The sequence below is a fragment of the Cervus canadensis genome, chromosome 17 (assembly GCF_019320065.1).
Source record: "Cervus canadensis isolate Bull #8, Minnesota chromosome 17, ASM1932006v1, whole genome shotgun sequence".
Taxonomy (NCBI): Eukaryota; Metazoa; Chordata; class Mammalia; order Artiodactyla; family Cervidae; genus Cervus; species Cervus canadensis.
Genome location: NC_057402.1, coordinates 61,579,401 through 61,595,311, shown reverse-complemented (window position 1 = coordinate 61,595,311; position 15,911 = coordinate 61,579,401). Strand labels below are relative to the sequence as shown.

At 36.4% G+C, this 15,911-nt stretch overlaps 1 protein-coding gene across 1 annotated transcript in view; it reads right to left on the bottom strand.

Moving 5' to 3' along the window:
- Positions 1 to 7,676: 7,676 nt before the first annotated feature.
- Positions 7,677 to 15,911, bottom strand: part of LOC122454822 (gamma-aminobutyric acid receptor subunit gamma-3) — a 774,851-nt gene continuing 766,616 nt past the window's right edge. The window contains exon 11 of the mRNA XM_043489452.1: positions 7,677 to 13,366. Within this exon, the coding sequence (XP_043345387.1) occupies positions 13,085 to 13,366 (282 nt within the window). The 3' untranslated portion in view covers positions 7,677 to 13,084. The remainder of the gene's footprint in view (positions 13,367 to 15,911) is intronic.

Sequence of the window (15,911 nt, the reverse complement as noted above, 5' to 3'; positions counted from 1 at the left end):
AAGCAACCTAGATCCATCGAGAGATGAATGGATAAAGAAGTTGTGGTACATATATATATCTAATACTACTCAGCCATAAAAAGGAATGCATTTGAGTCAGTTTTAATGAGGTGGATGAACCTAGAGCCTATTATACAGAGTGAACTAAGTCAGAAAGAAAAAAAAATATTATATATTAATGAACATATGAATAATGTAGAAAAATGATACTGATGAACCTGTTTGAGGGCAGCAATGGAGATACAGACATAGAGAACAGAATTTTGGGTATGAGCAGGGGGCAAGGAGAGGGTGAGACTAATGCAGGGAGTTGCATGGAAGCGTATACACTACCACATGTAAAATAGTTAGCCAATGGATATTTGCTGTATGACTCAGGAACTGAAACTGTGGCTCTGTAAAACCTAGAAGGATGAGAAACGGTGGGAGGTGGGATCGAGTTTCAAGAGAGATGGGACAGTGGTATACTGATGGTTAATTCATGTTGATGTATGGCAGAAATGAAATCAATGTTTTAAAGCAATTATCCTTCAATTAAAAATAAATAAATTTATTTTAAAAATCCCTTTGGGCAGGATATATTAATATTATCAGAAATCACAGAGTTTACCAAGTTTAGGGGTGAGCCAAAACGGCTTACTGACCCTTCCTTACAGGTGAAATCCAATCATTTTTCTGGGCTCCTAGAAGATGAGCAAGGTATACAAGCCTGCTTATTCCCTGACTTCCATATCCCCTTCTGATTTTAGACCCTAATGTCATTTTGTGTCCCAAGGGAATTTTAAAAATTCTATCCAGAATGGAATAGCTCTATAAATTCTGATTATTTTCCTTTCCTCTGGACACAGTCACTCTGGTGAGTAGTTCCTTTCCTCTGGGAAAGACTTGGAGGAAGAATCACAGTATAGACTGGTAGCCATAATGCAGGGTTCCTTTCAAATCTGATCAACAAAGGTACTCTGGATCTAGTTTAAAAGAGTCCTTTATGCATACGTGTGCTACTACTCCCTAGTCCTTCCCAGATTATATGTACCAAGCATAGCCTTCACAGATTTTGCATCTGTGTCATTGCTACAGACCTCAGGATCAATTAGTCATTGTCTCAGATGCCGTTAATCAAATTGCTTTGATTTACCTACCATTACTACGGCTTATCATGGTCATTGAATCCACTGTCTCTGTAGGTTGAGTCATGCCATCTGGTCCTGTTACTCCAAGAGTTCATGGTGACATCTTCCAGCATTGTCTAATATGAACTTCCATGGATGCTGGAACTGTTCCCCTGGTGCCTTTCTAAGTATCTAGGTCAGGGAGTTATCCTTGAGTATTCCTACTTAGGGCTAGATTATGAGTGGATTAATTGCACATGATAAATCTATGCCAACATTTCCACCCTTTAAAAACTTCGGCTTTTCCCTTTATAGTGTTTTAGGGAAGTGCCAGCATTTCAATGTCTTTGGCTGAAGGCCTCTGTGAATCCAGATTTCAAGTCATTTTACTGAAATGGTTTCACTGTTAAGCTTTAAAATGAATTGTTGGTTCTGTTTAATCCCCTGATTTATAAACACAGTCAGTCTAGTGTTTTAACTGGTCCTTTCTGGTTCTAATATTCTTAACATAACTCACAGGCAGGCTTCACAGACTCCTGCCAACTGCAAATATTCAAGATGCTGCAGTCTCTCAAGTGTGTCTGCAACCTCCCTGGGTAATAGAACTTGAGGTTCTCCTTCTGGGCTGTGCTTGGATGTCACTTTGTTTGGGGTCTGAGACAATAAGAAGAGCATCCCTTGAGACTCAACTGACCCAGGAGGAGTCATTGAACAGCTTTTAGGAAACAAAAGCTAGTCTGGTGGGGGGTAGGAGGTTCAAACATGCCACTCCAAATCTCAGGGTCCCAAATCATGACACTGTGAAGGATTTCCTTGATAACTTACAGTAAATGGTGTCAGATTCGTGATCTCCAAAGGAGAAAATTCTGCTTCAGAACCAAAGATGCAACTTCAGTCACTCAGAGCTTCGTGAGGCCTAAGTTTTATTAAAGTGAGAAGGGACAGCGAAAGCTTCTGACAGACATCAGAAAGGGGCAGAAAGAGTATCCCTCTTGCTAGTCTCATATTCTTTTTCATTTGGTTACTAACAATAGATCAAAAGAATGTCTCAAGGTTGTAAAGTTCTTTCCAGACTGACTCTCTCAACATGTATCTTAAGATAACAAGGTTAGTGGGAAGGAATGGGTTCCTGCTAAGGAGAGACATGTTATTAAGCAAGATCCATTGTTGTTATAGAATCATTAGCACGGAGCTTAAGGAGAAACACACCCTTGAACAAGATGTATTGTTTTGTTGTGTAATCATTAGCTGTGGGCTTCAAGACAGTCTTAGGCAGAATAGACTGTTGCCATGGCAACTCCTCCTCCTCCTACTCGGGGTGGGGGGTGGAGGGGGCTACCTAAGATTGACTCTCTCACCTTCCTTATAATTCCCACTCTGCAACCAGTACAGAGTTTGGTAATAAAAACTGTTCTTACTTTACAAGTCAAGTAATCAAGTGAGAGAACATTGTGTATATTACTTTTCAGCTGAGAACAACTGTGATTGATTTCTGTGAATCCCTACTAAACACGGCTGAGCTCATTGTACCATTTTAGCACATTCTTTAGATGCCCTTTTGTTTTTCTTAAATTTTATTTTAAAATTATTAGTAATTTTACATATATAAAAATCTATTATCTTTCAAATTCCTTTCCCATTTAGGTTATTACAGAATATTGTGCAGAGTTCCTTGTGCTATACAGCAGGTTCTTGTTGGTTATCAATTTTAAATATAGTAGTGTGTACATGTCAATTCCAAACTCCCACTCTTTCCCTTCACTCCACCCTTTCCCTGCTAATCATAAGTTCATTCTCTATGAATCTTTGCTTTATAAGTAAGTTCACTTATATTCTTTTAGATTCCACATATAAGTGATAATATGTGATTATTTGCCTTCGTCTGGCTTACTTCACTTAGTTGGCTTACTACTCTTTGTCGATGTTGTTTAGTCACTAAGTTGTGTCCAAATCTTTTGTGACCTCCTTGGATTGTAGCCTGCCAGGCTCCTCTTGCCTGGGATTTCTCAGGCAAGTGTACTGGAGTAGGTTGCCATTTCCATCTCAACAGGATCTTCCCAACTCAGGAACTGAATCCACCATGTTCTGCATTGTAGGCGAATTCTTTACCACTGAGCCACCAGGGAAGCCCATGATAATCTCTAGGTCCATCCATATTGCTGCAAATGGCATTAGTTTTTTCCTTTTAATGGTTGACTAATATTCTATTGCATATATATACCACATCTTTATCCATTCACTTGTTGATGAACATTTAGATTGCTGCTATCTCTTGGTTATTGCAAACAGTGCTGCAATGAACACTGGGGTGCATGTATCCTTTTGATCCATGTTTTTCTACAGATATATGCCCAGGAGTGTGATTCCTGGATCATGTGAAACTATTTTATTTTCTCAAGGAACCTACATACTGTTCTCCACAGTGGTTGTACCAATTTACATTCCCTGTGCCCTTTCGAAAAAAATATTCCTTTCCGAACAAAAACATGTTTAAATTAATTAAAAAGTAAATTTTGGTCTTATTAAAAAAAAGTTCTCAGAAATTCACTCCATAATGTCCAAATTTTCAAAACACTAGCTGCAGAGTGTAACATTTAAGCACAGAAGTTCTGAAGTACTTAAAGTCATATTTCCAGCACTTGAACTTTTTTTCTGCATTTTCCTAGGTCTTTAATATTGGGAAAGCCTCAGCATTCTTATCAGTATAAAGGTGATAACAACAGTACCTCCTTCACAGAGTACTGGAAGGACTGAATGATTCATCGTGTGCAAAGTTCTTAGCACATAGTCCTGCATAAAAGACAGCTATGATTGTAATCTATCTATGAAGAGGCCTGTAGAACTGGTCACAGACCAGGGACAACTTGACAATTCTGGTAAGAGGCAGGGATTAATGAACATGAAATGTTCACCATCATTCAAACACAGATTGAAGTAATCCAGAAGTAATTGCTGGAAATACCAAACTAGATACTTCTGACCCATCCAACTGACATCTGAAAACCTAATGTCAGGTTCAGAAGCTTGTGCTAAGTCTTGGAGGAGAAGTGGAAGCTGGCAGAGGCAGAAGAAAATGTCTCATGGCTGCCCCTGCCCCATTCCTCCAGTGGAGCACCCATCTAGGAGCAGGCTGGGCTGTCTTACTGAAGTCATAATAGGTGAGCTAGGAGACCTGATGCTTGTTTTCAGTAAAATGTGCTCAGTTCAAATTGATCAAAGTGGAGTGCAAAGTCTGTCCTCAGTGGTGGCCATTGGTTTGTGATCGTATTTGCTAAGCTAGGCTTTTACTTTAGTTTGGGGCTGCAGTCTTTTCTCACAGAGAGGCTATTCAGACTTTAAGAGTAGTCAGTTCTCCCTTCCACGTTCATGGATAGTGGAGGGGCAGAAACCCAGAACCCTGCTCATACTATTTAATCACATCTGAACTGTAGGTGAGGCCCTGGGGACCGGCACTTGCCTCCCTGCTTGGCTAGAGTGGGATTTCAAGCTCTTCAAGGGCAGAGGTGGGTGTGTTGTTTGGGCTTTCAGGGGAGTCTCTGTTTCTGGGCTTCATCAAGAGTGGAGAAGGGCATATACTCTGAACATAGGTCACTTGTAACCTCCCCCCTCTTTCTTAACATCTGCAGAATCTGCCTCTGGGTAGGGTTAGCAGAAGGGTGAGCCTCTGAGAAGGGCAGTTGATGTTACACCCCCGCCGGTGGGAAGGCCCCCCACCCATGTGGACCTGAAAGCCCATGCCTTTTCCCAGCCTCCTGTTTGACCATTCAAAACAAGAAAGATACCTACTCTTGGCTCAAATATTTCTGACAACATGTGCATTTATTTGTATTAGAAGTACAAACGTAGGAATCCAAATACAAATACAGAGGGCAGCCTAGCCCACCCCGAGCAGGGCACAGTGGGGGCCAGACTGGCGAAGCAAGGTGTAGTGCCTCCCGTGTCTCAGTGCTGCCCGCATTGCCAAGGCACGCTGGACACAAGTGTGCCCACTTGTCTCTAGGAAATCACGAGGCGCACAACTAGCAGGGAGTCACATCCTTGACAGAGAGGAGGAGGACGGCAGGACCTCGGACCCAGAGCCAGAGCCTTCAGGCCCTCATGGGATGACAGTAAAGCAGGGGCTGTTGGATGCCACTTGATGAAGGCCGGGACCCTGGTTTGGCCCTCAACCCACTTGCCTAGAAAGGGACCAGAGCACACATTTGGCCAGGGCAGGTCACCTCTCAGGACCAGGTCTCTACACTGAGCCTCTACACTGAGTGCTCAGTGCGGATTCCAAGAAGCCCTCAGATTCTGAAGTCCTTCCCCTCTCTCCCACTGGGGAGGAGATGAATTCACAGGCAGGAAGGAGTCCATCCAGGCAGAGAGCAGATATGCACAGCTTCTCTGCCATTCTGCCTGGAGCATCTCCTAGGGCACCTGACGGTTTTCCTTTATACACATGTTTCAAAAAGAGACTACTACACATTATGGTTAACTCACACATGTGGCACAATTCACGCTAAGCCTGGTACTTTCTCACAATATACATGAAATCTGTGTCCTAAACAAGTGTTACAGTGGTTATTTGTCACCTATATCTTGAAGAACTACTTTTGGCTTATCAGTTAAAATAGACCACTATGCACAAATGACCAAGAAATAACTTAAGTGTGCCCTAGTGAAAATGTGATGGTCTGCTCTCAGCAGAAGGCAGCCTCATTTGGACTTCAAAACAATTTCTGATCAGTTATTTAAGCTTGATTTTCTTTTTAAAGAAAAAATGTGGCCCCACATTTTCAGGAAATAAAAAGGTAGTTCTATCTATTTCTTTCTTTTTTTCCCTAAAAAGAAACAGCTTGAGAAGCTAATATGCTTTCATTAGGAAACTGTGCTCCTTTCTACTTGTTTCAACTATGTTTAGGGTGGTAGGTAGAATAATACACACGCTAATAAGTTGTTCCAGTTTTACCACTGTCCATAAGGATATAAACACACACATCACTGCATGTAAACACAAGATGGCCCCTTACTCCTCACAAAACAATCCAGGCCTAATCCCTGAAAATTGTTGCTACTTAAGAACTTTCCAGAGAATTCATTCATGAGGAATGAACCTCTCACTTAGTTCAGGAGCCGCTTATAAGGAAAAACATGTCATGTGGTTGCACAAACATATGCTTGTAAACGTTGTCCACTAGCACAAAATTAGTCATTTTGAAGGTCAAGAATGATCAAAAGTTTCCTTTTAAATGTTTCATAGAAGTAGTTTAAACAGCTAATATAATAACAAATACTGTAAATTCCATTAATATGTTTTACTTGTGTCTGTTTCTATCCAAAAGTAAAAATCTCAAGATATACTAGAAAGAGTCAAAGGTTAGACCCAAATTATATAATAAGAAGCATATTGATTGTCTGTTGGGGCTAACAGAAATCTAAAGTGTACACAGAAGCACTCATTTTAGGGAAAAATGATAGATAGTTCTTAGCTAATTTAAATGTTAACTTCTTGAAAAGGAATAAAAAACATCAAGCACCATAAAAACAACAAAAAACAAACCAAAACAAAATAAGAAACAAAATCACAAACCCACAAGCCACCAAAAAACTATTAGGTGGAATATTCTCCTAAGGAATAATTTCAAATTCTGATTGAGGCAGGGTAGACAAACAGGACCTCTGGGACAAAGTACAGTTCTGGAAATGTTTTAGGAAAGCAAATATTTGAGCTGTGTATTTAATATTTAAACTGAAATAAAACTTTTTAAAATTTTCTCTTTTTAAGTTCTAATTTTGTTTTTGTTTGGAAAAGACATTAAACTTTCATGTTGATTGAATAGTTAAGCCCTAGGATGCATGCATGTATGCTCAGCAGTGTCCAGCTCTTTGTGACCCCTGGACTGTAGCCCGCCAGGCTCCTCTGTCCATGGGATTCTCCAGGCAAGAATACTGGAGGGGGTTGACATTTCCTATTCCAAAGGGATCTTCCTGACCCAGAGATCAAACCTGTGTCTCTTATGTCTCCTGCATTGACAGGCAGATTCTTTACAACTGTGAAACCCAGGAAGCCCCAAAGCACTAGTAAGAGAGTGTGTGTGTGTGTGTGTGTGTGTTTGTGTGTGTGTGTTCAGTCATGTCTGACTCTGTGACTCATGGACAGGTTCCTCCGTCCATGGAAATTTCCAGGCAAGAATACTGAAGTGGGTTGCCATTTCCTTGTCCAGAGGATCTTCCTGACCCCAGGGTCAAGCCCATACCTCTTGCATCTCCTGCATTGGCTGGCAGGTTCCTTACCACTAGCACCACCTCAGAAGGCCAGCACTAGTGTGGAATCTGAAAAGGATACATAGATGATGATGGTAATGATGATGATGATGGTGGTGGAGGTGGTGGTGATGATGACGGTTATGATAATAGTGATGATGATGATGATAATGACAATCCAGCACAATTCATTTCTTCTGAAATCCTATCATATTCAGCTGCCAACTTAAAAATTTGGTCAGCAAGTTAAATGAGTTTTCTGTCAATATTTACCATTTAATTACATTGAAAGTCACTTCAGAATGCAGTTTTTCTTTTTTGTTTAAACTCTCTGTAGCTTCCAGGGTCACCCTGCCCTAACCAGTGCGTGAACGCAGTGAATGGGGCAGGTGAGCTGATTGGTGGATGCATTGACTGGAACTGCCGCAGCTAGTTAGGGTGATGAGGTGTTCTAATCTCAGCAAAGTGACTGAAATGCCACTCTGTGTGTTGAGTGGCTTTCACCTGTCAGTTGACAAAGCTGACACCCCAAATCCTTCATTTGCAAACAAATAGCCAATGGAAACAAAATCTGCTGTAATAAACAAGAACAAAATCAAAGCGCTCATCATTTGCTCCTGAAAATCAGTCTGGCATTGAGTTCTTCTGCTTTTTAATGGAAAACAGGAGCTTTAATACTTTTTGTGGAAAAGTGGTTATTGGGAAAAATAAAGAATCTCAAAGAGCTAGAAAAGAAGAAAATATAATAGCCACCTTCTCAGTCGGGGGGCTTCGTTATTGGCAATCCATATTCACTGTGCTTTCCAATCTGCCCAGTTTAAACTGTTCAGCAGTCAGAGAAGACCATCCTTTCCTGCAGAAACCACTCTCATCCTCACATTGTAGAACAGTCCACTGGGCTGAGAAAATGTTGTGTTGCGCTTATAAATGCAAAGAAAAAAAAACAACAAAAAAAACCCCAAGGTGGTAGAGGTAGGTGATGATCTGAATAATTCAAGCAAAACAACTTTACATTTCCCTCTCATTACCTGAATGGTACATTCAAATATGTTGCTTTATGTGTGTGAGTGTACGTGTGCATTGTGAGGATGCTCCTGTGTTTTATCTACCTAATTGTTTTCTAGCTCATGTTCCTGTATAATACAATTTTAAAAACTGGCTTAGTTCACTCGAAACACTGAAGACTTGTTAGTAAATGTACTACTTTCTTAGGACTGATATAAACTGGTCTAAACTTTGGTTTTTATGTGAGCAGAGTAATGAGATTTAAGATGTTTCATTGACAACATTAAAAACCAAAGCATCATTTAACTAGACATTTTGAAAAGGAAGTAGGAAACATTCTCTTTTGGTCTAAATAGAACTAGACTAGGTTTATATCCTGGAATTGCTAAGTTTTAATCAGAAGAAATTGTAAAAGAAGGACTGGGAATGTCTAATGGCTGCTCTTCAAAGATTAGCAGGTTTTTTATTTTAAAAGCCAAAGTTTTATTTTCCATAGATATGACTGGCTAAGTTATTTATCTATTATCTCAACCCTTATCTCTGTCTTTTATAGTGTTTTATCCACATAATGATAGAAATCTATTTTTACAGTAAAAGGTAAGTTAACAAAGAATTTGAGAAGGGGTCATTTAGCCTGAACTTTTATTTTTGGTTCTTTGGATATGATTATACAATGTGGCAGTACTGTTAAGTTGTGTGAATCTGAAGATTTTCCACAGGCAAATTTGAGGGGAAAAATGTACAGATTACATGCTACCTCAGTTTTTGGAAATTTGAAGGGGACTTAAATTCTGAGTTTCACATTACAGTGTGTTTACCATCTGATTCTTTCTTTCTTATTTACAGACATCTTTCTGAATATTTTTAAATGTGATGGTGTTCTGAAGTCTAATTGTAAATATTTCAATGTGCATTTACATCAGATTATCCTTATCTCAAGTCATTCACATTTTGTCTTTTTATAGAAATTGAGGATGAAATTTCATATGTATATAAATCTCAGAACACTTCAGACAGTAGCAAGATCATGGAGAGAATTAAAAATGTTTGTATTTTGAGAGCACTCATTTGGTATAGCAAGTATAATGGCATGGAGACTAGTTAGAGTCCTTCAAGTCTTCAAAGGAAATCACAGAAAGTTTTCAGTTATTGGCAGCCAAGATAAAAGTGATAAAAATGAGGTTTGTATTTGTTTTGAGTCGTAGCCCTTTTAATAAAGAATGCCCTGTTGTGGCAAGTATCCACCAATGCAAAATAGGGTTATCAATTACCACTCTCGCTTCCAGAGTGTGATAATTTGCAGAGGAACAAAAAATCTGTCTACACCTTTTTACTACAGCAAGCTGTGACTAGGTAAAAAGACTTGGTGTGAAGGTTCTAAGTGAACGCTCACATCCTATCACAAGCACTAATGTCACCGACTTTTAGATTGGCCCCAGTTTCTCATATGTAGCCTGAAAATGCTTTGTCATAAAGGAAAGGCATTTCTTCAATTAAAGAGTCCACAAAAAATGAGTTTTTAACTGATTTGATAATACGGTTAAGGATAAAACTGTTGGGCACATGAAGAAATCTTCACCATTCATAAATGATAAGTAAAATCTGGCCTGAGATATATATGATCACAGGAAATGAAAAATCTACACAATATATGCAATTTAAGATTTATTTGTTACTTTAAGGCATATGCTGGGTAAATTAGGGACAGTATTGACTGGGTCTAGAGTAAGTTATAGCTATATTGTCCTTCTCAGTCATGTATATGACAGTCTCTGTTGTGGCCTGTGGCATTAAGACTTTGCAGAAACTGAAAATTTCTAGGATCAGAAGATGCATTTTGCTCTAATTCCATTGGTGTGAAATTTCTTTTTTCTCTGTCCAGCCTAGATGCAGCTTAATAGAGCCTGTCACGGTTCTAAGTTTGAGCTGTGGTGGTCAGAAATTAGATATTTTTGTCAAAATGCGGAACAGTCATCCCCTTAATTTCGTGTTTCTAAAAGTGAGGAACACAGTAGCACTTTTGGAATGCAGGTCACTCAACTTCCCTACAGCTACCATCCAGCCACCAAGTATCATTCCCCATTCTACATGCAAAGCAATCTGGGTGGAGCTGTAAGGATGCAGTATCTGTGAATAGTCTTGCACAATGCTCACCATACATACACTACTTACCAAGCATACTGGTGAAAGAGAGTCCTTCAGTTAAAGAGTAATACATTCCCCTCATACTATCCCAGTGCCCATCCTCTTTCTTCTTCCATAATGTAAACTCATACCTACTTAAAAGCATGCCCCCGAGCCCTGCACCTGTGTGAGGTACATGTCAATTTCCTTTATTGTAGACTGGTATGGTTTATCTGGGGAGCTGGGATCAACAAGAACTTAAATGGGCAAGTTGCAGAGAAGCAGGCATTGGTGTGTTCTCAGGGAATGCTTTCGTTCTTTTTAGTAAGATCCCGTAGTGGATAGATGTGCAGAAATCCAGTTTAGGCTCTGTGATCTGTTACACTCTCTTGAGATGAATGTTCTGTTTCATGGAAAAGGAACCATAAACTAGTGTGTTTAAATCAGCAGAATGACTGATACAAGGAGAGAGAGATTGGTTGGATTCAGAAAACACAGATGATCCTGTACTTATAATTTCATAAGAGTTGCCAATGAGCTCAATTATTGAATGGCCTTGAAACAAGAGGCCTCAGTAAAAAATTTTAGAGGTAAAGTTGGACTTAATATATGTGATAAAAATGCTTTTAGGCTATTTTCCTCCCAAGAATTTCACTGAAAGATTCAGCTCCTTCCAGATCATTTTAAAAAAAGAAATAATGAATGGAAATTTTCATATTGCTATAAAGTTGAGAATTGTGTTTGAAGAAGAACCTTGGGATGCTATCTCTGGGTGTTTAGTTCGTCTGGTGGGGTGTGGTCAGGGCACCTCCAGAACCCCTCCCTGTTGTTGAGTGAGTGGGAGGTTGATGCCTGAGGGAGAGGACGAGACTGCTAGTAGGTGCAAGTCTCCAATAGCACAGAAATTTCTGTTGGGCTAATAGATTCAACCTGTTTCTCCACCAATACTTACTGTTTTTTGTGTTTTAAATTGGACTTTCAAAATAAGAATCAGTTGGCTTGTGGCCTATGTAGTAAGTATCAAATCAAAAGGTATGGAGGGAGTTGACAGGAAATAACTCAATGTCTCACGTTATATAGACTTTTCCTTGAAAACTGGGTGATAAAGATCAGTATATTTGCATTCACTTGATGTTCATAAAAATAGACTCATCTAATTTCAACTCATCTGGTCTCTTCCACTCCCATGTTTTCTGTGTCTAGTCTGCATTCATTAAATTGTATGAATTAGCACTTTTATATACTTTTCCTGCATAATGTTTTACCTTTTTTTCTGAATAATAATAGTATGCACAATACATAATTAAAATAAACATATGGTTTCCAATAAAACAAATTCGATTTTCTATGTGATAAAGATGAGAAGCAGAGTTAGTACCAAAATTTTGATAATGGCAAAGCATCTGTTAAACTAATGGTAGGACTTTTTTTTTTCCCTATCTATGGTGGAAAGCTTCTGAAGAGTCTTGTGAAGTATGTACTAGCATCCAGTTATAACAAAGAACTAACATCAATAAGCAAGTTTGCTTTGTGTTATAAAAATATCAAAAGAGTAATAATTTCAAGGTTTCTTTTCCTTTAGAATCTTGCTACCTACCCTTATTCCAAAATATAAAATAATTTTTTTCATCAAAATATATCATTGATGATAGCCATGACCCATTGTTTTGCATCTAAAATTGATTTGACTTGAAAGTTAATATTCACTAAGAAAAATTTGTACAAATTCTATCTACATTTCTTTTACATTCTGGAAAACAATTTCAAAACCAAAGCTTGTGAATGCTATATACCTTTCTTTGCAAGGTAAAGATAATCATTGAACCCATAATAGAGTATACCCTGGGGTGGCTTCTTGGTTTAGTAAAACACAATTCTTAGGATAAAATGTTGAACTTATGATGTTCAGAGATAGTAAACATCTTTGACTTCAGCAACATGAGAATTTTGAAAATCAGACTGTTTCCTTAACTGAAAACTTGTGGATGAAACAGATATAACCTTTCCAAACTTAGGGTGAGGTTATTAGATAAAAGTACACCAACCAGTGAAGATGGTGACGGAGCAAAGGGGCCACAGAGAGAGGAAACTGGGTGGTAACTCACTGCAGTTCACACTTGAACTCAGACTGCCAGTGGCTGAGGTCAGCATGAGTGTCTCGGTCAGCAGCAACTCTGCGCGACTGGGCGTCAGTGGGGCCAAGGGCCCAAGTACAAATACAGAAAAGGGTGGAGTCTGAGAGAGCGTCTCAGATATTTGCTTGTACGTTTCACAGATTTCTTCACAAAAGAAAATTGGGAACTGCTTCCAATATCCAAAAAACATTTATAAATATCACCAAGCTACAGATTCAGTAAAGGATTAGCAAGAAGATCACTTTTAACACTCAGTTAACTTGTGTGTGCACACGCATGTATCTGTGGGTTTGAAATACATAATAGAAATATTTGCCACATACTCCTACACTGCTCAAAAGTGATGTATTTCAAATAAACCGAGCAGTGTCTTTCCTTGCTACTCCAGTTAGTCACTACTGGTCTGGGGACGGTGAAAGTTTAGAGGGGAATCTAACACTCTTCACTTATCACCTGGAAGAAGAGTTAGAGATAGAGGTATCCCACCCAATAAACCAAGTTGAAGAGCAGGAATGATGTAGGGAAAAAGACCCGTGAATATGAGTCCAGTTCCAAGATGTCTATGTGAATATGTCCTTTTCTCCAAGATCCTGATTTGCATTCTTCATAGCAGCAGAAGAAACTCTGACAGTCTTTGCCATCCAAACACTCGTAGACACAGGTATCTTCTAATTCCTGCCAGTACACAGAATTGTTTAGAGTAACTGTTACAGGTGGTGGTGGCCTCATGTCAAGGAGAGAATAGTTCTGCAGACAACAAGAGCAACACAAAAATCATCATGAAATGCATCAAAGACAGCTCGAGATGAATCAAGCAATAAGCATAGATTATGCCTGTCCACAAATAATGATGACAATGCTATGCCCCATGCCTGCTCCCCCATCCCTGCTATGGAGAGTTCAATCTTTGCAAATCTAATGGAAAAACAAAAAACTAGAGTTCAGTTTTCGAAACTTGTGTTTTTCAGATTATTGATAAGGGAGATTCAGTATTTTTTCAAATGTGTATTAGACATTTCAAGACTCTGTTCTGCCTACTTCTCTGCTGATTTGGAGTATATATGCACACACATTATATACAATTCTTCAAATGTTAAACAATACTTATATCAATTTGTAGAGAAATAAATTCTTTCTAATTAGCAGAAAGTTAAAAAAGCTATGGTGTATAGGAATGATAAGAGAGAATCTTCTTGGTCCATGTAATTCAGGTTAAAAAATGAACTTTCAGTGTGTGAACACCAGACAATGCTTGTCATCTCTTGACAGTCAAAAATTGTATACAATCGGAATGTTTCGTTTTCTACTTCGTAAGCTCTCTTCCTGATGTGGAGAAGTCAATATTGGGCAGATAAGGTGAGGGGATGACTTATAGTCACTCATAAATGAGAGGAATCATTCTTAACCTTGAGTAATGGCTTCAAATAGACTTGTCAACTCTTCAGGCAGTTGAAGAACTGTCCCATACAACTAGAACTGTGTACTAAATTGAAGTTTTTAGACAGGATCAGTTCAGTTCAGTCACTCAATCACTCAGTCACGTTCGACTCTTGCAACCCCATGGAGAGTACCACACCAGGCTTCCCTGTCCATTAGAGAGGACACATTTCTAAGTTTGACAGAATAATGTATGAAAGCTAAAAACCATAGTTGTCTTTCTGTTCTAATTTTATTTATACTGCAGAAACTGAGGATCTGAGGTGTCAAAGGAAAGTGTGTGTGTCAATGGAGGCTGAAATCAAGGGAGAGGGAGGCACACAAACACAATCCTTAATGCTGGGAGAGAGGCTTTTCAGAATTCATCATGAATATTATGCATATTTTAAAATATATCATTAATATATTATTAAATATTTTAACACATATTATTACATTATATTAATGTGATATATTTATATATCTATAATATATAAAATATATATTATATATATAATATATTATATATATTACATATATACAATATTGTATACTGTATATACAATATATAATATATATTATATTATATATAGTATATATATAATATATATGTAAATATTGTATATTAATTATTATAACTAATATGTTACAATAATATTAACACTTAATGCTGGGAGAGAGGCATTTCAGAATTCATCATGGATACTATGTATATTAAAATATATATTATTAATATGTTATTACATATTTTTAATATATATTATTAAATTATATCAATATAATATATTGATATATCTACAATATATAATATATATTATATATATTATATATATTACATATATACAATATTGTATACTGTATATAGAATATATATATTGTATATATACACACATTATATACATATGTATATATATGTATCATATTATATATAATACATATATAAATATATAATATTAAATAATATATATAATTATAATATAATATATATTTTAATGATATATATTGAAATATTTAATAATATATTAGCAATATATTTAAAAATATATATAACATTCATGATGAATTCTGAAAGGCCTCTCTCCCAGTGTACAATTAATTATTGTAATTAATATGTTACAATAATATTATAATATTACAATAATTATATAGTAATAATATTACAATATTATACATATTGTATATATTTAATATATAGTGTATATATATAGAAAACATATAAAATACATATACATATAACATATGTATATAACATGTACATATAACATATACATACATATATGTATATATATACACAATGTATAATTATAATATTTATATATATTATATAAAATATTGTAATATTATTGTAAAATTATAATTATTGTAATATTATAATATTGTAACATATTAATCATAATAATTAATTACAATTATCAATATAATATTCAATATACTATACTGGATATTATACTGCACATATATTGTATATTATATAATATACAATAATTAATTACAATAATTATTTACAATAAATATAATTACAATATTGTAATATTGTAATTATTGTAATATTATAATTATTGTAATATTTTAATATTGTGATATTATTGTAATATATTAATATTGTAATATATGCAATATTGTACATATAATATAATAATATATTATATGAATTAAATTAATATATTAATGTTTATATCATATATAATATATATGATTATTATATTGTTAATATAATATATATAATATATAATATGGTTATATAATATATAATATAATGTATTGTTATTAAAAATATATAATATATGATATATATTATATATGATATATTATGTATGTTTATTATATTTATTATAATATATATATAATAATGGTATATGTATTATATAAATATGAA